A 25,799-nucleotide genomic window follows, 5' to 3' on the forward strand; every position below is an offset into this window, starting at 1 on the left:
TTCCTTTTTAGCCGCTGAAGGTCCGCTAGGTCCCTGGAGAGCCAGGAGGGCTGCTATGCCTTCTTGCTGCCTTTCCTCCGTGTTGGAATAGATTTAGCTTGTGCATTATACTGATTAGACCAGGACTGGGCAAAATACAGCCCCACAGGCCAGATCCGACCCACAGAGGGGCTTTGTCCAACCCGCAGCAGGTCCCTTGGTCCTGCCTGGGCCAGGCATCGTCCTATAGTGGCACGTCCTGTCACTCCCTAGGCACAAAGGGGTAACTGAGGCAGCACCGTGCTGGACTGCCGTTTTAGGCAGCTCAAGAAGCGGCTGGTCCCAGCCCTGCAGTACTGGTAGGGACCCATGCATAACCCCAACCCACCCTGTGCCTGCTGCATACTTGTTTACTCACACTAAACAACTGCAGCAGCGGGGCAGAAGTATGGTCAGCACCAGGGAATAGCAGTCCCACTCCCTCAGTTCTGCCCAGTGCTTCCTGCAGCAGCTGCATAGAACATGCACTGGGATGCCCTGCAGCTCCTCTTCACTGCCCCTGCTGCTCCGCACGGTAGCCTGGAGGTGGTGGAGACAGTGCAGGGCAGCCCAGTGCAGACTGCACTTGGCTACTACAGGAAGCACCAGGCAGCACTGGGGGAGAGGGGCCACTTTTCCCCCATACCGAGCACACTTCTGCCCCACCAGTGCTGCTGTTGCTGCAGCTGTTTAGTGTGAGCAGGTAAGTCTCCAGCAGGGCAGGTTGGGGCTGCACATGGGTCCCTACCAGTACTGCAGGGCTGGGGCCAGCAGCTGCCTAGGCCCACTGTGTGCTGAGGGGACGGCAGGGCGCGCCACAGGCAGGCCATGTGGAGCAGGCACAGGGGTCAGGGCTGATGCGCTCCTACTGGGGGTCAGTCCAGAGCAGGCATGGAGCGCTCTGAGACTGCATGCTACTGGCAGTGGCAGAGAGGCGCTGCAGGGTGCATGGGCTCTGGGCTGTTGTGGGGCAGAAGTGGGTGCTGACTGGCTTGGGGGGGGGCTCCCATACCCACACCCACAAACCCTCCCCTGGAAACCCCACAACCACACTTCCTACCACATACAGTTACACACCCCACAAACACTGCACCTCACACCCCTCTCCACGTGCAACCCCCCCACCAGTCTCTGGAGGGAGCCCCACTCACTACTACCCACACATACCTCACCACACACACAACCCCAGCCATCCCTCTCCACACACCCCACAAACCTCATACCCACCAACACACCCCCACAAGCCCTCCATGCCCACTCACATCCACACATACCCCCATGTTATCCCGCACATACACCCACAGCCCCCCACAAACCTCATACCCCCCACACCCCTGCAATATACAAGAGTAAGACTTTATTTTGAGATATTATGCAATCACTTCTATGTACATGATGCAAACACACAAATAAGGACAAAAACATATTTTTAAAATAAAATTAAAATATGTTATTGTGGATGCTTGATTTTTAGTATATAATTTGGGTTTTTTTCCCGTTCCAAGATGGCTAAGCCCCTTCCCAAAAGAAGTACTTCCAGGGCAAAGGCAGTGACTTCTGATAAGAAAGGTCAGGGGTTAGGGGCTAGGACTTCCAGTACCAAGACAGCGACCGGGGCTACCTTTGCAGATCTTGACAGCTCACCAAAACTTGTGAAGTGGTCCCCCAGCCAAAATAACTGCCCACCCCTGCATTAAACCCTCTCTCTAATGAGGGTAAGCAGTACAAGTATAAGTAAGCAGACTAGTAAACTGATATAAAAAACTATTTCCTATCCCTGAACTGTAAGGAAGCAAAGAATCAAAAAGGTAATCGTGTACTGTAACAGAAAGAACCAGCAAATGGAAATCAATTCGTTAGAATGTGAGCCAGAGATCAGTTCAGACTTTTATGGTATTGGGTTTATCTGATCTTAAACATCAGTCCATGCCACAAATCCCTAAATCTTTTAATCCCCATTTTTGTGGAAATTTTTTCATTTGTAATTATTTCAATTAGGTGATTATCATTAGCAAAGCTTTGTTTCAGTCAACAGATGAAACCAGCCTTCAGCTTTCAAAAGGAAAAATATATGCATTAATGCAATAAAAATACAACTTAAAGACAGAAGAAGAAATTTCATTTGTTTCTCAAAATGACATCATAACAAGAGCTCCAAGCATTTTATGCTTTGGCAGAAAGACCTTTTATTACACTGCAAGCTACACACAAAAGTAACTGCAAGTATAGAACACCATATTCTCTAGCCAAGGTATTTAGACTGGTGTCTGAAGCCAGAAGTAAGAGTAGCAATCAGATACTGAATAGTGTCACATGGTAACATCACTACGTATATAAACTTAAAAACAGAGAACTGGGTGAAGAAAATGATTTGGTTCTTTGACGTGTTGCTGTTACTTAGCAGAACTAAAATGCTCTTGTTAAACCTAGCCATTTTACTATAATATGCTTTTTAAAACGTTTTCAACGTTGTGGTTTTTTTTATTTATTTCAACTGTACAAATGGCAACACAGCAAGCTTCAACTGGCATTTCTTACAACATTAAGATACCACAGAACTAGTAAAAAGAAAATAAACTTAATGAGTCACACAGTTTCACGCAGCTATTAGGAACTCATGGGTATCTGATAGAGGTGCATTGATACAGCAGTCCAATATCAGATCAGCAGCGATATGAAAAAAATTGTCTACATCAGATATCGGCCCGATGGGGTGATAATTTGGCAGATAAATGCCCATGCTGTGGACAGCCACAGCACAGCATGGAGCAGAGCCAGCAGCATGAAGAACTGCCTCCAGTTAACAAGTCAGAAGGGGAGGGGGGAGGTAAGGGGCGTGGGGGAGCACATCAACACCCCCCGCAGTGAGGGAGGGGGTGGCAGCGTGGGCCTGGGAGCAGAGCTACGGCGAAATCTGGGGTGGTTGCAGCCTCCTCCCAGTGCTGCATGCTCTGAGCCCAGCCTCCAGTGAGAAGAGCCCTCCACAGCTGCAGCCTGCCCCACACAGCACAGATCTGGGGGGCACCCCCCCCACTCTTCTGCAAGCAATAGTGGGAGCTGTCCCCACCCCACAAGTTGCATCTGTCCCACACACACCCCTCATGCCCCAGCTGGGCAGCACCTGCCCCTGCCCCCTCCCTTCCTGCGGAGGGCGTTGATCTGCCCCCCTACACCCATTCTCTTCCCCCTCCCCTTCCACACAACAGACTGACCAGCTGATGGCTGCTGTATCAGATATCTGATCAATATCAACCAATATGCCTCCTTAAATATTGGCTATCGGTATCAGCAACCAAAATCTCTATCGGTGCACCCCTAGTATCTGAGCTCATGTCCACATCCTTCAAAAGCTGAGTAGTGGCTTTTATAAGCAACAAATGCCCTGGCTAGGGAGAAGGGGAAACTTCTCTGCCCCTCCTGAACTGGAAGAAACACTGGAGCTCTGTGAGGCACCAGCACAGTCAGGAGGACCACATATCCTTGGCATGGACACTGACTGCTCTAATTCATAAATGCCACATCTGGGACAAAGAGAAGTCCCTACAACCTCTCCTCCTGAAGTGAAGCTGATGTTAGAGTTTTTTCCCCTGCCACAGGTTGAAGTGAGTGAATCATGGTGCCAGCATAACAAGACACCTCCCACATTGCCCCTCCCACTGTGGACTTGCTTATGCCAAGCTGGAAGACAAACCAAATACCATATGGCTAGGTTCTCAGTCATGTCCAAGCAGGCACACTAGGGGCTGCACACCAGCCCACATAAGAGCTGAAACAAGCTCTCTGAAGCAGCAGCGGCAGGCTTTGGCTCTGTTCTGGAAGACTGGCAGTCACTGGACCCTCGACAATGAACTTAAACAAATTTCAGGTCCTCTTCACATTCATTTCCCTAAACTCTTCTTCCCACATGACTTCACTCAAACTAGCTCCCTTAGTTTGTCAAAGTCTGTCCTTTGAGGAAAAAATGTAATTAAAGACCTACTTTGCTTGTCCTTCCACTTATACAGAAGTGAATCAACTCATGACTAAAGCTATTTACTATCGTGTCCTCATATATTTCCAAAATAAAGTCTAAAATAGACTAGTCCGGATTGGAAGCGACAGGGAACGCAGGCAGCATGGATCCACTGTAGCCTGAAAGTGAAAATAACAAACTTTTTGGTAGTGGAAATTGAATGTGTGCAATCCTAGTATAAGAGGGAGTGCCTGGTGAATGCGGTTCCCTGGGAAGCCAGGAAGTTGGGATCTCTGCACACCATACCTTGGCTGCAGAACAAAAGCAGTACAGGTTCTTGCCATACTTTGCAAAGCTCCAGATGTTTGGGTGCCTGAATGCCTGTGTATTGCCAGTTTCACAACACTGCAAATTTTCCAAAAGTTCTCAACACTGTCCATAAGCTATACCTCATTTTAGCATATATGTATATATTAAAAGTAGTATGTTATATACTCTGAAAAGGTCAGACAAGAAATGGCTCTTTTTATGTCAGAGATTTCCATCTTACCCATATCCAAACATTTTGGAAGCCAAATTACATTTGATGGAAGTGGCCAGTCCCAATTATATTCTTCACAGGATCACAACAAAGTAGGGCTGGAAGGGACCTCACAAGTCCTCCAGTCCCCCATTCATGGCAGGACTCTCTCAGTCAAGCATCTGTCTAACCTGCTCTTGAAAGTTTCTAAGTATGGAGATTCCACAACTTCTCTAGGCAGTTTGTTCCAGTGCCTGACCACCTTCATAGTCCCCCAATCTAAATTTCCTCTGCTGCAGCTCAATGCCATTGCTCCTAGCCCTGTCTCCTACAGACACAGAGAAAAGCCATCGCCACCCTCTCTAATTATCCTTTAGGTATTGAAAGACTGATCAAATCTCCCCAGTTTTGTCTTCTCCAAGCTACATAATCCTAGCTCTTTCAGTCTTTCCTCATCAATCTTGCCTCCCAAGCCCACAATCACTGTTAGTGCCTTCCACTGAATTCTTTCCAATGTAACCGCTTCCTTTTTGAAATGTGGGGCCCAAAATTAGACACATTACTCCAAGTGAAGCCTCACCAGGGCTAAACAGAGAAGAATCACTTTTCTTGATTTGAAAGTAGTACTCCTATGAATATAACCCAGTATGCTGTTGATCATTCTGGATCCTAGGCCCACCCTCCAGCGTATCTGCAATTTCACTCAACTTGGTATTAGGGCTGTACGAAGCTTTGGGTGCTGACTTAATTCAGAGGAGATCTGGCCCAATTCAGTGGCCAAATCTCCAAATCCAAAATTGAATCAGGGGACCAATAAAAACGTCCGAATCGATACGAACCTCTCCAAATCTTCAGAAAAGGTTTGGAGAGCTTTGCTGATTGGGCAGTCCCCACCAGCTGCAGCAGAGAGCTAGAACCAGACTCCATGCCAGTAAGTAGGGGATGGGGTGGGGGAAAGGGACAAAGGGGCGACCCCTGCCAGGCCCCATCCTGTGCCCGCTCCCCTAGTCCCCATGGCTGCACCACCTGACATGAACAGCTACAGCATCATGCAGCTATAACAGCTGACCCGTGCCCCTGAGCAGCAGCTCCCCTTTCCCTTTCAAAGCAACTAAAATGTATGCTTCTATACCCTAAACTTCCTTTGCCTGCTTTTATTCTTTCCTTTTTCAGATATGTAGGCAGTCAGAAAAAAGCAACTGGACACCTGCCAAACCAAACGGGACAGCTGATAACCAACACCCAGGAAAAGGCCAATCTGCTTAATGGGTACTTTGCATCAGTCCTTCATCAGTCCAGTGGGACCGCCCTGCCTAGCAAGATGCGGGACAGCCAGGGTGAGGGTGTATTTATACCCAGCACTGGTGTTAATCTAGTAAAGGATCACCTTGAGAGGCTGGACACCTTCAAGTCAGCCGGTCCTGACAGATTACACCCTAGAGTACTCAAGGAGCTGACAGGTGTCGTAGCCTAACCATTGGCAAAAATATTAAAAACACTCATGGCACTCAGGTGAAGTACTTAAAGACTGGAAGAAGGCCAATGTGGTACCCATCTTCAAGAAAGAGCAGAAAGTAGATCCCAGGAATTACAGGCCAATTAGCTTGACCTCAATCCCTAGTAAGATTCTGAAGAAAATTATCAAGGAGACTCTTCTGGATAAGCTGGCTGAGGGCAACAACCTGAGGAATAGCCAGCACAGATCTGTTGCAGGTAGGTCTTGCCTAACCAATCCCACCTCCTTCTATGACCAGGTGACATATCACCTGGACAAGGGAGAAGAGATTGACATCATATATCTGGACTTTAAACTGGCCAACCTGGCCCCAGCTACACCACAGTCTGATGGCTGGGAAATTGGCTCCAAGGTCAGACCCAGAGAATAGTGGTTAATGGCAGCAAATCATTATGGCACTCCATGACCAGTGGCATCCCCTAAGGCTGTCCTTGGACCGGTTCTCTTTAACATCTTTATCAACAATGTGGACATTGGTGTCAGAAGCTCACTGGCTAAGTTCGCCGATGCCACTAAACTTTGGGGCACAGCGCCCTCACTTGAGGATAAGCTAGTGATGCAGGCTGACTTGGATAAACTTAATAAGTGGGTGGACACAAAACTGATGACATTCAATACCGATAAATGTAAGGTACTCCACCTTGGGGGAAAAAAAACCTGCAACATACTTATAGGCTCAGCAGTGCTACGCTTGCTAGCACCATTGCTGAAAGAGACTTGGGGGTCATGACTGACCACAAGATGAATATGAGCCACCAGTGTGATGTCACAGCTAGTAAAGCAAACATCCATAGATGCTTTTCAAGTAAATCTCAGGATGTCATCCTCCCGCTGTACTCGGCCTTGGTGAGGCCACAGCTGGAGTACTGCATCCAATTATGGGCTTCACAATTCAAGAAGGATGTCGGGAAGCTTGAGAGAGTCCAGAGGAGAGCCATGCGCATGATCAGAGGGCAAGACAATAGGTTTTATGAAGAGAGACCGAGAGCCATGGGAGTCTTCAGCCTGGAAAAATGCAGGCTCAAGGGGGGGACCTGGTGGCTGCTTATAAGTACATAAGGGGTATACATCAAGATCTGGGGGAACATCTGTTCACCAGAGCACCCCAAGGAAAAACCAAGGACCAACGGTCATAAAGTCTTCCAAGACTGTTTTAGGCTGAACATAAGAAAAAATGTCTTTACTGTCCAAGCCCCCAAGACCTGGAATAGACTCCCTCCAGAAATAGTGCAGGCACCTACTCTGGACTCATTCAAGAAACGCTTGGATGCTTATCTTGCTGGGAATCCTTTGACCCTAACCAACTTGGACTTGATGGATGATCTTCGAGGTCCCTTCCAGCCCGAACGTCTATGGAACTATGAAATCTATGACTAAGGAAAAAAAAGGCAAACAAAATGTATGTCGATTCTAGACCAAAAGTTTTCCACACTGAGGAACACATCCATCTTCCCTTGTTATATTCAAGTCTTGATACAAGGCATTATAGTACAGAAGCAAGGTAAAGCATTAGCCTAGACCAGGGGTATCAAACATATGGCCCATCAGCAGGATTTGGCCTGCAGAGGTGCATCAGCTGGCCTGCAGGGCTTCTTGCAGCAGCTGTCCAAGTCACTGTGGGAGCATCTACACAAGATGTTCACTGCAGAACTGCCTAATTAGCTCCACAGTAACCTCTCTGCATCTAAATGTGGGGCCCTATCACGTCACAATAAATTAACTCCGCCATAGGTTAGTACTTGTAAATACAAGTACTGTCCTGCAGCAGCATTATTTTCTATGCAATGCACTTCTAAAGGCTGACAGAGCTGGCTGGGCCATGAGGATGCTTCAGTGTGGGGACTGCCTGCCGCCTAGCCCCACACTTAAGTACGCTGGTGCCCCAACCAGGCACTCCACAGCACATTGAGCAGCTGCCAAAAGTGGCTACCCTCTCACCCCCTTTTCCTACCACCATCTTTACAGGTTTTGATCTCTTCTCCTGAGGAAAACTGGTGGCGGTCTATGACAAGGTAAGTGGGGTCAGCAGCAGCATTATCCTCCTTGGTATTTAGCAGGGAATATGGCCTACCAACCTATTTGAGTTTGACACCCTGGCTTAGACAAATGACCAGCTGTATTAAACTGTAATGTTGCCAGTAAACAAGTTGTTACCAAATCCAAATATGCACAGAAATAGAATCACTAAAGCATTCTACTACTAAACACCAAAGTGATGAATGAAAGTCTTATTTGAGACAGTAAATTCTTCAGAGCAAAAACTACTCATCTATACTACTCAGCTTACAATACAAAAATTCAAGTTGAATGCATTTAAATCTGCACTCAAAGCAAATTATCAGTGAGTAAATTGCTGTACGCCAGTGGTCTTCAACCTTTTTAAGTAGATCACCTTTGGCATTTAAAAGCAACCCAAGATCTATCATGCACTGCTGCCTCCCCCTCCCTGCCTTGCAGGTAAGTCTGAGGGGCTGGGTAGGAGGGGGCAGATGGAAGCAGAGCACGAAAAAATTATTTGGGGGCATGCCTCCCCAGCAGGTAAGTCGCACCCAGCTGGGGCCCCACTCAACTTACCCCTGCTCCTGACTCTGCAGAACTGTCCCTCACCACGGGGGCCTCAAATTAGTCTCCCTCCCTTCCCTCCCCTAGGGACTAACCTGCTTGGCTGTAGCATGCATGTGCATGAGTGCAGACACTCAGCCCCCCAGCCTTGGATCGACTTGAGGAGGCTCTGAGATCTACTGCAAGAGGCTCTGAGATCTACCTGTAGATTGAGAGCCATCAATTTTTTTTGATGACTACTGCCGTACACTGTTTATAACTCTTCAAGCTTCTCTGATTTTAGTCAAATTTCTTTTGCTTTAAAAAGTGATACTTAGAAGACAATTTGATAAAATGGAGAGTGTTAGTTCACTGTATTACAAAAAAAGAGCTATTGACTTTTAGCTGAAAGCAGGAGATATCTGGCAGTAGCAGTTTTATTTTCTGCAATAATCATTTTTTTAACATTGAAACGAAAGTTTTGTTGCCCATATTCATGGGCCAAGCACCTGGCACTTTACAGGGGAGGGAGCTAATTGACATTAGACACCAAGATGAGGGGAAGGGAAAAATCCTCAGATCCTCTTCAATTTGATAAGCCCTTTATATTTATTTTCCCAAATGGTGCAATACAAATACTTAAAAAGAAGAGAATTACGTGTTTCTCTGAATCCATAATATATGCCCCAAAGTATCAGGACCATTTTGCTAATCGCATACCAAAATGTGGTAAAAATGTGAGCGCTTAAAGGATTTAGGAGGAAAAATCCAATCTGTGCGCCTAAATTTTTAATTTTTTTCTCCAAGCCCTAGATACAGAAACTGTGAATATTAAATATAGAACCTCCTCAAACAGACATCTTATGTGCACAAGGGAAAGCATCACACCACACAAAATATGGTATTAGAGTTTAAACTTACGTTTTTCATCATCAGCATGTACTAAGGATGCTGCTCTTGACAAAACATCCAATGGAGTCTCCATTCCTGGCAGGATCCTACAAGATAAAGAACCAGGCTTTCTTTAAATATAGCACATGCCTTACAGTAAGAATCAAGAAAGGGCTTGATCAGTGGCTCTTGGCAAATGTTAATTGCGAAGTTCGGGTTCCAAACACTCTTACACCCAATCCCAGAAATAATGCATCTTCCTATTCCAGGTGTACATGGCAGTATGCATGATTTTTGGGATCAGGAATGAAATTCCTTTGATCCCCACTGCATGATTGCTGGTGCAAGGAGTCCAACTTCAGAACCTGGTTCCCAACGTGGGCTCCCCAACCACTGGTGACTGGAAAGGTGAACCATGCAGTCTGGCATGAGGGAAATGGTTCCCCCAGGCTGGGCCACAAGCCCACTTTTAAAGGTCTGGGCATGACATGAGCTCAACTATGCGAAGCTTCTCCCCAGTCTCAGGCCCACACCAGAACCTTAAAAAAGCAGGCATGCAGCTAGGCTGAAACATCTAATACTCTATCACAAACTGTAAACATTCTAGGGTCATCTGCACATTAGCTCTGAAACTAACTATAATTTCAGTGTTCAGAAAGGCAATATACATATATGTAGTTCAGGTACTATGCAAGTACACCTTTATCATCTTCCCTTCCCTCCACACCAAATTCTCACTTCATTGGCCCTCTCTCTCCCTACACTAGGGGTTAGCAACATATGGCCCACAGGCCACATCCAACCTGCAAAGCCAAGGGATCTGGTCATGGAAGGCTCTGCCCATGATCATGCCCATGCGCACGCTGTGCCTGTGCCCATGCCCAAGATGCAGCTGCTTTTACTTGCCCTGTCTGTGGTGTGAAATTTCCAGCCAGTTGCACTGGGGCCAGGCATCTTTCAACTATGCTTATACTGCAGCGCCCCGGCTCATGTCAGACTGGAGCTCAGTTGTTCCAAAAGCTTGTAAAGGTAGCTGACCATTGACATAAATTTAAAAAAAAACAACTCATAACCAAACCTATATATTAATATCCAAGTAGTCTGCTATCTAGCTAGCTGGGCATTTATTCGAACATCAGGTTATACTGAGGGAAGAAAACATTTTAAGAATTACTAAGAAAATTTAAAATAATAACCAAAGAGGAAAAAGACCAACAATGCCAAACTGCTGCTGTCTTTTGAACGTTATAAAAACAAAGTTTTAAATACCCAAATCACTCTCTTGGGAACCAGTCATATGGCATCCTTCACTTCCATTGCAAGTTTTTTTCATCACCATACTCTTCAAAAAAAAAAAAAAAAAAAAAAAAAACCTGGTCCAGTCTGTAAGTGCCCTCAACAAACTGATAAACATTATAAATTTTTTAAAATAGAATAATGTGGGCTAGAATATCTATATAACCCTTAACAGTCTCTCAAGACTCCAACAGTACGTCCAAAAAATAATGTTGGTGGTCCTTGTAATTATTATTCTTTTTATATATCTTTGTCCCACTTCAAACAGCTACTTATAGCAGCTTTCAAAGATAGTACAATGAAAAATAAGAGCTGGAAGGGACCTCAGAAGGTCATTTACTCTAGGCCACTGCTCAAGACACAATAATCTCTAACTAAATTATTCTAGCCAATTGTCTATCCAAACTGGTCTTGGATATTTCCATGGATGAATATTACATGATTTGCCCAAGTAGCCTGCTCCAATGCCTGATCACCTTCATAATCAGAAAATTCATCATAGCCCCAAACATAAACTTCCCCTGCTGCAGCTTGAGGCCATTGGCTCCTAGTCCCATCCTCTACAGCCACAAAGAAAAGCCCATCTTCATCCTCTCTAGTCACCCTTCAGGTAATGGAAGACTCATCAAATGCCCCCCTTCCCCCCCCCCCCCCCGTCTCATCTCTCCAGGCTAAATAATAGGGGTGTGCAAAGCAGGCCGTATTTGATTGGGGATTCAACCCGATTCGGGGGACAGTGATTTGATTCATTGATTCAGATCACTGTCCCAATTTGATTAGGCCAAATCCGAAACTGAAGATTTGATGCCAATTCAGAGAATCAGCAATTCACCAGTGGACACAACTTCAAATGTTTTTTCTACATACCTCAAGGTACCAGGTGCGGCTCATGAATGCTGCAATGGTGGGGCAGACAGAACGTCCCATGGGAGCATGCCCCCTCCCCCACCTCCACGGTATGCTCAGCGGCAGACCTAGAAGTAGACCGGAAGAACTTCTGGTCCACTTCCAGGTCCGCCACTGAGTGCACGGGGGCCCCACCCCCCACGGCACCAGTAGCCAAGCCGGGGGGCGAGGAAGGTCCACTTCTGGATCTCCTGAGGTACTTCTGATCCACTTCCAGGTCTGCCACCAAACACACTGGGGACACCCCCGCAAGATGCTCCACCACCCCACCATCTCACCATTCCTGAGCCACCTGGTACCTTGAGGTATGTAAAAAAAAAACCACATTTAAAACTGTGTCTGTGTCTGAATCATCAAATCTCTCCAAATTAATTCAGAGGGCTCCGATTCGATTCAGATGGATTAAAGGGTCTCCTGATTCGATTTGGATTCGGAGATTCAGCCACCAGATCTGGCTGAATCAAATCAGCAACCGAAGCTTTGCATAGCCCTACTAAATAATCCTAGCTCTTTCATGTTTTCCTCATAAACCTTGCCTAAAAAGAAATTCTTTTCCTCCCTTACAGGAAGAAGATGAAACCTCAAGACAGTCATGTTAGTTGAAGTAAAGTAAATTCTCCTGCCTGGAACGTCCACAAAACAACCCCAAAAACCCCCACTCTGTGCTGAAAAAAACCCTACAGAAAACTCAGCTTCCTAATTTATATTTAAAAAGACTTAGTACAACCAGATTATTTATATCATCTCAACTACCAGAATGTTTATCTTCAGCAGAAAATATTCCTTATATTGAAGCACAGGCCTCACTTTTTCTACTACATCAAAAGGTGCCTGTTAAAACAACTGTTGCACTTTAACTTGGATTTAAAACCAGTACCACTTCACCTCTGGGTTTTCCAGTTATGGTCTTAAGCGCTCAAATTCCTCCAATAATGCCAAAATTCATAAAAGTAAGAGTGGCTATAGGATCACTGCTGTAGGAGTAAATTTAGTCAGCTTCTGACTTATTTGACTAGAAAAACAGACAGAGACCAGAGATGCTGATACTGCTTACTTCAGTTACGTGTTTTGAGATTAGGAATCCTGAATGCCTTGGGTTATCCTTAGGTTATCTTGATATATTGCCCTGTGCGCAGATAGTTTGCTTAAGTAAACTTCCTAAATTTCTGCGTAATTTACTATTGTTTTGTTTCTTCAAGGTTGTATTTTTTCCTCTCTCTGTCTTAAGTATAAATATGCTTGTAAACTTAGAGAGTGCGAGAAATCCTTTGAAACAGACAAGTGGGTGACTCCCCTTGCTGTGTGGAATTCTCCCTGTGATCACAGTATAGCCCTCAATAAAGAAAAGCTGGCTCTGTCAGTTCTGATTCAACCACAACGCGAAGTTTGATTTCTTCCACACTGCCAACAAACGTACAATGTGGATGGATAATACTGATGGTTAAAAGCTTCTGGATACAAGCAAACCGATAAATTTCAAGGGGGAAAAAAATGAATCGTCTCTTGAGCATAAAAAAAGAAAAATGTTTTTGCTAACAGACAATGCAGAGGATGTTTTGATCTATTTGACACTGAAAGAAAAACAAATTGCTTTTTTCCAGTAATTATTAAATAATGGGAGCAGCAGATGCTCTACAGCTTTCTTAGTAAGGTTATAAGTTCTTAGTAAGGTTATTAACTGGTGATAGTATTCCAAACTGGGGAAAGGAAACAGGAACCAGGTCTTGATTCTACCCAGAAAATTAGACGCACTTAAAACAAACAGCTACCAACATTACCAATCTAGATACAACCTTACGCATGTTACAATTTTGCATATGCCTCAGTTTATTCCATGAGCGACTAACAGAAGGGATAAAGACCAAAATAACAAAACCAAAACATATTTGTGTATAATGAGCTTGGCCACAAATACCCAATTTTATGATTCTATACATGTATGAAAGTTAGCCGTGAAACAAACTACATTTACAGAGCACTTTACAGAGTAGTTACAGAGATAACGCTTTCTTCCCCAAAGAACTCATGGTACAAGACAATGGGGAGAAAGAACCAGCAGCTTACCTACAGGCTGGGAAATTCTCTTCTCATCAGCACAGAGGCAGAAAAGGATCTTGGAGTCATTATTGATGCCAAAATGAACATGGGCCGACAGTGTGGGGACGTGGTCAGGAAGGCCAACCGCACCTTCTCATGCATCCACAGATGCATCTCAAGCAGGTCCAAGGAGGTGATCTTCCCCCTCTACGCGGCACTGGTCAGGCCGCAGTTGGAGTACTGTGTCCAGTTCTGGGCGCCACATTTCAGGAGGGATGTGGACAACATGCACAGGGTCCACGGGAAGGCCACCGGCATAATCAGGGGTCAGCAGGGCAGGCCCTACGAGGAGAGGCTGAGGGACCTGAACCTGTTCAGCCTCCACAAGAGAAGGCTGAGAGGGCATCTAGTGGCTGTTTACAAACTAGTCAGGGGGGACCAGCAGGCACTGGGGGAGTCCCTGTTCCCCCCCCCCCCGCACTAGCAGGAGTGACAAGAAATAATGGTCACAAGCTGGCAGAGGGTAGATTTAGGCTAGGCATCAGGAGGCGCTACTTCACAGTCAGGGCGGCTAGGATCTGGAACCAACTTCCAAGAGAAGCGGTGCTGGCTCCTACTCGGGGGGTCTTTAAAAGAAGGCTGGATGAACACCTTGCTGGGGTCGTTTGACCCCAGCACTCTTTCCTGCCCATGGCAAGGGGGTCGGACTTGATCTGCTCAGCACCCTTCCGACCCTGCTAACTAGGAGACTACGAAGACAAACAAAGCCAACACAGGACAGCAGTTCTGAGAGGCAGGAGAACACAGAGAAAGGTATCCTTCCAGTCCAAAAACTGAAGTTTTAAAACTATGATGTCACCTCCCCACAGATATAGCATAAACAGCAATAGCTAAAATTCATCCAATTCAGGCCTCATAAGGTTCCAGCCACATTCAGGACAGAACGCCTTTTGGAATGAAGAGATACATCAGTGTCCATATTAATTCAGTTTTATACTGTCAAGAGAGTTTTTTAATAAAAGCCAGTTTGTTCCATAAGTGATACAAAAATCTGTCTGCTATAGAAACCCAAATTCATTTCACGTATGCCACCAAACAGCTTTTCAACAGTAATCTCCTTACACCTCCCCACATCCTTCAAAGGATCCGGTGACTAAAGACAAAACAATAACAGACCCAGTTATAGGTCAACTCCTCAAAAACCAAGAGCAATGTATAGGGATCTTATTTCAGAGACATGATAAAAAAACTGCAAGATTTAGACACAGCATGAATACAAGGACTTAAAAAGAAATCCTTGTCAAATATAACACTCACATCACAGGCTTATATGACTGAAAGTGTGGCAGCCTTGTACATAATGATAAAGAACAGTGGTAGCAGGAAGAGACCATGAGGAGGAAAGACATAGGGTGAAAAGTACAAGATTTATTTTAAACATGCTGAGCTTGAGCTGATAGATGGACATTTACAAGATTTCAGAGAGACCACTGAAAATTTTTATTTAGGATAGAATGGGAATGGTTTGAAATAAAGAATTTGGACTGAGTCATCTGCTTAGAGCTGGTAACTTAATTTGCGGTTATGGACAAGACTATCCAAAGAACAGGTGTGGAAAGAAAAAAAAGGGAACCAGAAAAGAGCCTTGTGGGATCAACACAGAAAGACTGAGGGAAGATGAGAAGGATCCCTGAAGGGTAAATCAGGCCAAGGGTGGGTTTTAACAAGAGGAACTAAAAAGGTGTTTGTATCGTTGGGGTGGGGAGGAGGGAGAGCAAATGGCGTATGTCCCACACACAGAACTTCCACACAATTATCAAAATTATTAGATTTTGCCAACCACATGCAAGGCAGGATTTGTGTGTATTTTAAAAACCAAAGATGAACTGCCAAAACCAAAAAAGTTATCATGATTATTTAGAAGCATGAAGCAACTATTTTGATTGTGAGCTGCCTTTAGTAACAACCATCTTTTCTCACATGTCTGCACAGTGTCTCCACCAGGAAACCCCAAATGAAGTCAGGCAATATCAAGAATAAATCTCACACCATTTTATAGGTACATCTTTAAACTGCTTTCTACCCTATTTTGCACATGGAAACTATGTTTATTCCAACATGACTCTTTGCCCATTACACCCAAAGCATGCTAATGGTGTAATTCGTGATGCATTAGACATTTCAGTATCTTTTTTAAGCTTTCAAATTCGTCTTGCATTTTCTTCTTTTGATGTATACAAATCCCCCTTTAAGAAGGTAGCATCCTAAAATGAAATTTAAGAACTGTGTTTGAAGTACAAAGTCAAAAAAACAAGATCAATCAAAATTAGGGCTGAAATCCCATCTTTGAAGTGCCCTGTTTTTGCAAGCCATTGCAGCACATTTTCTATAACATAAATGCACTGTCCTGACCCCAACAATACCTAGGCATAACGAAGAGAATTTGGAACACCCTTCCTCCCACATATTGGGAAACTTTCAAATGCATCCAAGGCTGATCTTCTCACCTCTCACATTTATTTATTTATTGTTAAAAACTTGCTCCTACTTCAGGGTCCAGCTTCAATTTGATTTTGTAGCAAGTCTGAAAAACACCAATCTACACTAAACTTTGCCAGTTCTCAACAGTTCTTATTAACCATGCTTGAAACCAGTGATGCTCACAATGTTGGCCTTGCAAACCAGATAAATGATATAAGGCCAGTCTATGAGCACCCACACATCAAAATGGAGCTCCAGTGACCCAGAACCACCCTGCATGCCCTAGATAGCATTCAGGGCCATGGCCTATGGGGTTCTCCACAGGACCCCTGGGGAGCCCCACAGACCAGATGACATGGTAGCAGGGGCCAGATCCAGCCTGCAGGTTGGGGGTTAAGCATCCTTGCTTTCTGTGGAGGGATGCTTTTTTAGATCAGGTATACCACCAATTGAACTACTGTCAACACCACTTCAAAGGGGTTTATTGCTGAGAGTGACCAAAAACAACTAAGTCAACTTCTTAATGTAGATGGATTCAGAATGTAACCCATGCTTAGCAGGACCAGATCTATAACATTGTTACAGTGTTGTCATAAAGTCCTTGTGCACTTTTAAACTTCAATAACTTAGGTTGTAGGTATGATAAATGACATCTACAGATTGTTTCTAAAAGCAAATTTATGCTAGACTTCATAAGTAATAACAAATTTATTCTTATTTCAGATCCTGACAACAAAAAATGGCTACCGTAGATGAGAAGGTAAACTGTGTCCTATGGCTAGCAGAACTGAAGTCCATATCAGCTGCGAGAAGAAAATGGTGGTTATGTTGAAGTCTAACATTGTGTACTCTAGTTGTCCTAAAACTTTAATAAATTTTCTTTGAAATGCCATTTACAGATTGTTTCCATCATACCTACAACTTAAGTTATTAAAGTTTAAAAGTGCACAAGGACTTTATAAAGACTCTATATTTATGACTTCAAGTAGTTTTCATTCCAAAAGCCTGATCCCAAATACAGAAGTATGATTTCACTGATGGATCAATGAGGAACAGAAGTTGGATGCAAGGAATAAAAACATATTAAAAATAAGTAGAGATGCACCGATACATTGATCCATATCGTACTGGCACCAATACAAGGAAAATTGACATTATTAGCAATCAGCCTTTTCGGGCATAACGTTGCTAATAAATGCCATGTGCATGCATGCAGCCGCAGCATGCACGCGGCCAGGAGTGCAGCCTGGCAGCTTGAAGATCAGCATCCAGCTGGTCAGTCTGGGGGGTGTAGATCAAGGTTCCCACAGTGAGGGAGTGGGGTTAGGGCTGGAGGGCTGGGTGTGGAACAAATCTGCACCTTGTCCAGTGGGTGGGGAGGAAAAGGGCAGCTCCTGCCTCTGCATGCACAGCTGAGGGAGGCATGGGGTGCACACCCCCCCCGAATCTGCATGTGAGGCGAGGGTGGGCTGCCTCCTGTATGCTCAGGGCTGGAGGCTATGCCAGTCTCTTTCAAGTGGGAGGGGCTGGGTCCAGGCTGCACTCAGAGGCAGGGACAGGGGCAGGCAGCAGCAGCACTGGAAAGAGGGTTACAGGGGGGAGGAGGGGACTATGGTGAATTCTGGGGTGGCAGTGGCCTCCCTCCATAACCCCACACCCAGCGCCTCCACTAACAGACCCAAGCCTCCCACTGGGAAGAGGCCAGTGCAGCCTCCAGCCCTGAGTGCGCAACCTGTCCTCATATCCATTCCCCACCCCCATGCCACTTCCCCCCCAACAGACTTACCAGCCAGACGCTGCTCTCTAAACTGCTGGGCTGCATGTCAGCAATCGGATTGGTATCAGCTGGTTAATAACCAGCCATCAGTATCAACCCAAAAAACATTTACTGGTTCACACCTAAAAACAAGCATCCCCAAGAGCTGGCAAACAGGAAGATATGGGACAAGAAAAGGTTGCAGAGAAACATTCTCTTTTGAAGTAGTATGGATGTTAAAGTCAGAGGTATCAGTACTGTTAGATTTTTAGATTCTCACAGACAAGAGCCACAAATCTGATCTCCTTCCTGCGTAACGCAGACCAAAAGTTTCCATTGAGAAGTTCTTATATCTAGTTTGCTTTTCTGTGAAATGAAAAAAAAAAAGATTTTTCTTGCTCAGTTATATGTTTGTTCTAGGGGGAAAAACAATTACAACTATTTACTCCTTTCAACCCTGCAGAGCCACCTTCACTACAGGGAAGTGACCTGGATTCTATTGCACCTAGTAGCAGGGTTCAAAACCGGGGATCAATAACATAGGGGGTACTGGTGAGAGAGAGAAATTCAGAGCAAGAGGTCTGAAGAAAACAAATGTCCTTTCTTCTTTTAATACTCAGTGGTAGAATCCTTATCTCCCACATGGGAGACCTCAGTTCAATTCCCAGACGTGCATATAACTACAGACATTGAGGCACCGAATGTCTGGACTCAGTCTTGCTTTTGGATACTGTCTCAATAGACTAAAGATGGGATGGAAGGTCTAGACAGCCTCCACTCCTCCATACTCCTGCCTAGGCAATGCACTGAAAGTCCTGTTGACCTCTCATGCATACACCAGGATCCAGAAAGATCAATGGTTGCCTATTAAAGAAGCAATAGAAGGGGTTGCTAGGTTTTACTCAGTTACTCTTAATATGCTTCACAAGTGTATTTCACAGGCTTCACTGAAACCAGTTCTTTTACTTCTGATTACGCCCAAGAAGAATGAACTCAGCCTGACCCTAAACTAAGTTTGCAGGACTGATATATAGAAAAATATATATATTTCTATAAATCGACTACATTTGATATGTGGTCACAAACTTAAATGCTGAATTCCAAAAATATTCCTACAAATTTTAATTATACTACCACAATTTATGAATTAAAAAGACTGAAGACTTCTATGAAATGAAATTATGGCATCAAGGAGGATATGAATCCAAGATGTGCTAGACAGACCAATTATTCTGGATATCCACATAATCAGCTGTGATCTGGAGTACTGTGTCCTATTTTGGGTCATCCACTACATAAAGGATGTGGACAAACCGGAGAGTTCAAAAGAGGGCAAAGAAAATGATTAGGGCGCTGGGGAAAAAGATAGATGAGGAAAGGCTGAGGAAACTAGGCTTATTTAGTCTGGAGAAGAGAAGACTAAGGGGGAGATTTAATAGAAGCCTTCAGTTACCTGAAGGGTGGTTCCAAAGAGGATGGAGCTAGACCAGGAGTGCTCAACCTCTGGCCTATGGGCCAAACGCAGCATGCGGAGCCATCATATCTGACCTGCAGGGCTCTCCACGGGTCAGGAAGTTTGGCAGCAGGAGAGTGCTGACACTTAATACGGCTACCCTCCTCCCTGCAGAAGTCCCAAATCCCACCCAGTGGTTGGAGCCTGGCTGCCCCCTCTCGGCTGCAGGACCGGATCACCCTCACCCACGGCTGTATTGGGACCAGGTCATACACTTCATGTCTCCACCTCCACAGCTGGCTTGGGGCGGCGGGGCCAGTTCCCCAGGCTGGATGAGGACTGGGTCACACTTTCCCCCACCTTGTGGGGGCAGGTCGCACTCCTTTCTCCTGTGGCCAGGTTTGGACCAGCCACCCCTCAGTGGTGGCAGATGACATAACAAAGAGCAACAGTCTCAAATTGCAGCAAGGAAAGTTTAGGTTAGATATCAGGAAAAATTCTCACTAGGTGGGTAGTAAAGCACCAGAACAGGTTACCCAGAAAGGCTGTGCAATCTCAGCCCTTGGATGTTTTTAAGACCTGGCTAGACAAAGCCTTGGCTGGGATGAACTGGTGCAGGTGGTCCTGCTTTGAGTAGGGGACTAGAAGACCTCCTGAAGTACCTTCTAACCCTTGTGTTGTGTAATTCCCTCCAGAAGTGGAAGTGTGGCAATGAAGGCTCAGAGGGAGTTACCTTCCTTACGCCAATGCAGCAATACTGGTTCAATTAGCAAAACTTTCCCTGAGCCTCACTGGCATGTGTGACAATCTTAACGTTACTCTAAAGGGAGGGAGCCAGCCTGCGGCCCCTGGGCTCCTCTTACCGCCTGGCTGCAAGGCGGCCCGCGGCCCGCAGCGAGCACCCGGCGCGGCGCGGCGCGGCCCCAGCCAGGGGAGCGGGCGGCGGAGTCAGCGGCCGCTCCCGCCGGTTCCTCCCTCGCGGCCGCCTCGGCCAGCGCCACCTGCAGCCGAGGCCGCGCGCAGGGGGCGGGAAGCCGCCGCAAGGCCGGGCCGCTGCTCTCCCTCGCGACGAGGCGGCCGGGGTGACCGCAAGGCCCTCGGCGCCGAGCACGGGCCGGTCCCGCAGCCTCCGGGCCCGGCGCACCTGTCCCCACCCGGCCCGCACTCACCAGGGCGCTGGCTCTCCGGGCGGCGGCGGCCAGTGCCGGCGCGGGCGCTGACGCGCACACGGACGCGGCGGGGGGGGGGCGGGGCTGGCGCTGTTTGTTTACTCCGCGCCGGGGCAGGAGCCGAGCCCGCCTCCCCGGCAGGAATGCGAGGAATGAGCGGGGTGGGCGGCGCCAGCAGCCGGGGGCGCCCCTCACTCGCGGCCGCGGCGGGGGGCGGGGCCGGCCCGCCCGCTCCGACCAGGGCTGCGGCCGTGGGCGCTCGTTCCCCGCCGGCCTCTGGGGGCGGGACTGGCGCGGCGGTTCCAGGCCACTGCCCGGGGCCGAGTCCGCGGCAGGGAGCCGTGCTCCGCGTGCCCGTTACTCTCCTACGCCACTAGGGCCCGACGCAGAGGCGGCAGCGGCCGGGGGCCGAAGGCAGGAGCGAGCTCCTCGGACCCCACGTGCACCCCCGCCCCGGGCAAAACCAAGTGCGCGCCCGGACAGACGCGGGCAGCTGCAGCGTCCTGGCCGGACTCTCGACTCGCTCCGGAGCGAGACGGGGCTGAGCCCAGCAGACTTGAAAGGGAGCGCTACCGCGTCGGCCAGCCCCGGGCTCAGGTGCTGCTGCCAAGGGGGCGGCCCCGGGCCCGCGCGGGCGGGCTGCTGGCGCTAACAGCACCCGGCGAAGCAGACGTGGGTCACAGCAGCTTCTGCTACATATTAAGTTGGTGTGGGAGGGTTTATCTTTCTCCTGCCTTCAACTGCACTAGTATGAAATGGCAATGAATAGGCAGGCCTAAAGATTTCAGCAGGTAAGCTCTGTGTCCCAGAGCAACACTGGCCCCAAAACTATATCCGCAATGTTTGTCTACCTAGGGCTCCCCAAGAACATCAGCGATTACAAGCCAGCAATCTTCTACCCAGGGCCAAGGACGTAAGGATCAGTCTTGCTAAGAAAGCAAAGTCAACTGTGACAGTCATCCCACGTGAGTAGTAGAACTGCCAAATGCAGGGGTTGTGTCCGTGGAACTTTTTTCTCCTCAGCATTTGGTGCAGGAGGGGAAAATGGCCATAGCCATGCAGAAGGAAACAAAAGACCGCACCTAGGAAGAGCAAGTAAATGAGAGATGACACAAAGGAGGGCGGGGGGAAGAGCAGAAAGATGTACATGATATAGGAAAAAATAGTCTAGCAGCCATCTAGGTAGAAGGGTGACACACAGCACACTTGTACTCTGTTTTTGGAGGGTTCCTCTTATGGAGCTTATAAGGTTAGTGCAGTAGCATGCACCAGTAAAAAACTTGAAGAATATGTTGCCTCCTTAAATTTGATCCAGCAATTTTGTCATAATGGTGATTTTATTACAACAGTAGAGAGATGAGGCTATGACAATAGTAGAGCAGACTGAGATACAGGCAGTCCTCGGACTTACAACACAGCTGATTCCTGAAAAACACGTCTTAAGTCAAAACGTTGCAACTCAGAACCAATTTTCTCATAAGAAACAATGGTATAAATGGGGGATTCGTTCCTGAACCAAGGCCCAATACCCTATTTTCACCAAAAATACCCCAGAATTTTGTACTCGATCAATAAGACAATAAGGACAACAAGAAGTCCTTCTTTAAATACATAGGGGGTAAAAAGAAGGTCCCGGGTAATGTGGGGCCCCTGCAGGATGCGTTAGGAAATTTGGTCGTCACACCAGACAACAAAGCCAACATATTTAACGATTTCTTTGCCTCCATCTTCCTAAGCAGGGACCAAAACAGCCACACCCCCGCTGGGTCCCCCTCAGGCCCCAGGGGAGGCACACCTGGGCCAAGGGTTAGTGAGGAACTAGTTAGGGAGCTTCTGGAGGGACTGGATGTATTCAAGTCAGCCGGTCTGGACGATCTCCACCCTAGAGTACTAAAGGAATTGGCTGAGGTCATTGCAGGACCCCTGGCACAGCTTTACGAGCACTCATGGTGTTCTGGTGTGGTGCCAGAAGACTGGAAGAGGGCCAACGTGGTTCCCATCTTCAAAAAGGGGAAGAAGGAGGACCCAAGAAACTATAGGCCAGTTAGTCTTACCTTGATCCTAGGCAAGCTGTTCGAGAAAATTATGCTGGCACACATCCATGAGGGGCCAGCAGGGGATTTCATGCTTAGGGGCAACCAACACGGGTTCATCAGTGGCAGGTCCTGTCAGACCAACCTGGTGGCCTTCTATGATCAGATCACCAAATCATTAGATGCAGGGGTAGCAGTGGACATAGTCTTACTGGACTTTCAGAAGGCCTTCGACACTGTCTCTCACCCTGTTCTCGTTAAGAAACTGGGGGACTGTGGTGTCAACACCCACACAGTCAATTGGGTCGCCAACTGGCTGGAGGGCCGCACCCAGAGGGTGGTGGTGGATGGGTCATTTTCAGCCTGGAGGGATGTGGGCAGTGGGGTTCTGCAGGGCTCGGTCCTCGGGCCTGCACTGTTCAACATCTTCATTAGCGACCTGGACGAGGGGGTAAAAAGCACGCTGTTCAAATCTGCTGATGACACTAAGATGTGGGGGGCTGTGGGCACTCTAGAAGGGAGCAATAGTCTACAATCGGACCTAGACAGGTTACAAGGGTGGGCAGATGAGAACAGGATGGGATTCAACACTGACAAGTGCAGTGATGCACCTGGGGAGGAACAACTGGCACCATACCTACAGTTGGGGAACTCCCTTCTTATCAGCACAGAGGCAGAAAAGGATCTTGGAGCCATCATTGACTCCAAGATGAACATGGGCCAGCAGTGTGGGGAAGCAGTCAAGGCCAACCGCACCTTGTCATGCATCCACAGATGCATCTCTAGCAGGTCCAAGGAGGTGATCCTCCCCCTCTATGTGGCACTGGTCAGACCACGGCTGGAGTACTGTGTCCAGTTCTGGGTGCCGCACTTCAAGAGGGATGTGGACAACATGGAGAGGGTCCAAAGGTGGACCACTCGTATGGTCGGGGGGCAGCAGGGCAGGCCTTATGAGGAGAGGCTACGGGACCTGAACCTGTTCAGCCTCCACAAGAGAAGGCTGAGGGGGGATATAGTGGCCTGTTACAAACTAGTCAGGGGGGACCAGCAGGCACTGGGGGAGTCCCTGTTCCCCCGAGCACTGCCAGGAGTGACTAGGAATAACGGTCACAAGCTGGTAGAGGGTAGGTTTTGGTTAGATATCAGGAGGTGCTACTTCACGGTCAGGGCGTCTAGGATCTGGAACCAACTTCCAAGAGAAGTGGTGCTGGCTCCTACCCTGGGAGTTTTTAAGAGGAGGTTAGATGAACACCTTGCTGGGGTTATAACCCCAGTACTTTCTCCTACCATGGCAGGGGGTCAGACTAGATGATCTACTCAGGTCCCTTCCGACCCTAGAAACTATGAAACTATGAATTATAGATGAGTAATATAGCTACATTAGCATATTTATTTTGTAAATAGCAATCATATTGATTTGGAAAGACTTCTTTTTGAGGACCGTTGGACTTTTTGAAGGGCTCTTAGCTGGAGTCTTCTCAGGAGTCTTGGCTGCAAGTTCTTCTGGAGTCTTGTCTGCTTTCTTAAAGAAAGTGTCCAAGCAAGTTTGGACAGGTGTTCTCCAGGGAGATAAGCGACACAGCCAACTTGTTCACTGGCGTGGCATCGCATCGGATCAAGCGTTGTAAGTCGAAACTGACGTCATAAAGTTGAAACAGGGTGCCAATTTATAAACGCTGTAAGTGCGAAACATTTTAAGTTGAGGACTGCCTGAACTAGCAAAGGAAATACAAGCCAAAACACATTCCATTTTGTTCAAATGTTCTCTCTTCCAGATATGGAAAGTCCTCTGACTTAGGTCTTGGAAAGAATGTGAACAGCTATGATCTTCAGGGGGAAACAAACAAACAAAACAAAACTTCGTGCTGTTTCTCTTGTGTCTGTTCTCACCCCTTCCCACTAAAAGTATAATAAAATATTAATAATGGAACAGGAGATTATATGGTCTCCCTTTTTTTTTTATTAATGAAAGGTCACATATTAAAGCTACATGGAGTAGTGTAGACGGTACATCTAAGCTTTGTTTGAAAATTGTGGAAGGTGAAGTATGTTTATGAACTACACGTTAGTGATGCCCCACAAACCAGAACCCTAACCAAGTACCTTTAAGATTTGGTATTATATGTATGGAGAGAGGGCAGCAATAACCCATGGCTTTAAACTTCCACTTTTAAATTTGGCTGGGGGAGAGGGGAAAGTAGAGTGGGGAGAGAAGTCTATGCTATCTGATTCTCCAATTCCAATACAGATTCAGTCAAAACATTTTAAGAATAACTGATTTGGAGATATTGAAATCCCTCTACGATCATGCAGGAGCAGGTCACAAGATCTCAGTGACAAATTATAACTTAAAACTCAGCTGGAAATCTTAAAACTTAATCCAAACTACTACTCTGCCAAACATTCAAAAATACATTCTATTATGCAGTAAACATGCTGCAATTTAACTATTCTGAATTGTTTGTATACCAAATGGTTTGGATTCAGCATATAACCTCAGAAAGCTAGACTGATAAATATAAACTGAAGGGCATAATCCTGAATAAGTATTCCATAAGAATGTATATGTTTTTAAACTTCAATCTAAGGTATTATTAATAATGCAAGAAACTATTTTACTTGATATATCATTTTTAACATAGCACAGTTCATCTGTTCTAAACAACCAAAAAACATTTATTTTTCATAATTACAAAGAAGGGCAGAAAGACTTTGAGGCTGCATCCAGACGAGCACGGCCATGCAGTATGTGGCACCACAGACCCGTCTGTAGCACCACACACTGCACATTCCACAGGCTGCTACCTTGCAGCATGGGTGGGGGTTTTTTGACCCTGGGAAATCCCAGGGCTAAAAAAACCTGCTTGGAAAAAGAGTGGGGCAGCACACACTACCCAAAACCAGAGCCTGGTGGCTCGAGCCACACTCCAGCTGCCAGCCAGGTTCCAGCTGCTGCTTCTTGTCCCCAGGGAACAAAACATCCACAGTTGTGTGGATGCAGCCTGAGTGCCTATCATTTGGTAAGGCGGGAACCAAAGTCTTTGTATGCAGCTTACATTGATACATAAACCCAAATGGTGAACAAAAATAAGATTTTATCAAACCATGAAAAATTAGTAAGCAACAGCCAATGAACAGAGACCAATAGGGAGTAGCCAGTGTACACATCATCAAGGGCATCACCATAGAAGGTAGACAGATTAGGTAGATAGCATTTAATAGTGCCTTCC

General features: G+C 46.6%; 2 protein-coding genes across 3 annotated transcripts in view; one reads left to right on the plus strand and one right to left on the minus strand.

Annotated features, from left to right (window-relative positions):
* VGLL4 (vestigial like family member 4) overlaps positions 1 to 20,673 on the minus strand; it is a 134,104-nt gene extending 113,431 nt beyond the window's left edge. The window contains exons 1-2 of one of the 2 annotated variants that reach the window (XM_090022646.1): positions 20,537 to 20,673; positions 9,469 to 9,545 (exon numbers count right to left, since the gene is read on the minus strand). In XM_090022646.1, coding sequence (XP_089878772.1) covers positions 9,469 to 9,532 — 64 coding nt within the window. In that variant the 5' untranslated portion in view covers positions 9,533 to 9,545; positions 20,537 to 20,673. The remainder of the gene's footprint in view (positions 1 to 9,468; positions 9,546 to 20,536) is intronic. The other variant, XM_090022647.1, reaches the window with a different exon arrangement.
* LOC149855723 (uncharacterized) lies at positions 15,456 to 25,267 on the plus strand. Its single transcript, XM_090021145.1, has 5 exons — positions 15,456 to 15,460; positions 20,194 to 20,484; positions 20,540 to 21,133; positions 21,392 to 21,501; positions 24,345 to 25,267. Exons 1-5 carry the CDS (start codon positions 15,456 to 15,458, stop codon positions 24,365 to 24,367), a joined length of 1,023 nt encoding a protein of 340 aa, XP_089877271.1. The 3' UTR covers positions 24,368 to 25,267.
* Positions 25,268 to 25,799: the final 532 nt, after the last annotated feature.

The sequence above is a fragment of the Crocodylus siamensis genome, chromosome 11, assembly GCF_052110815.1.
Source record: "Crocodylus siamensis isolate JL-2025a chromosome 11, ASM5211081v1, whole genome shotgun sequence".
NCBI lineage: Eukaryota > Metazoa > Chordata > Crocodylia > Crocodylidae > Crocodylus > Crocodylus siamensis.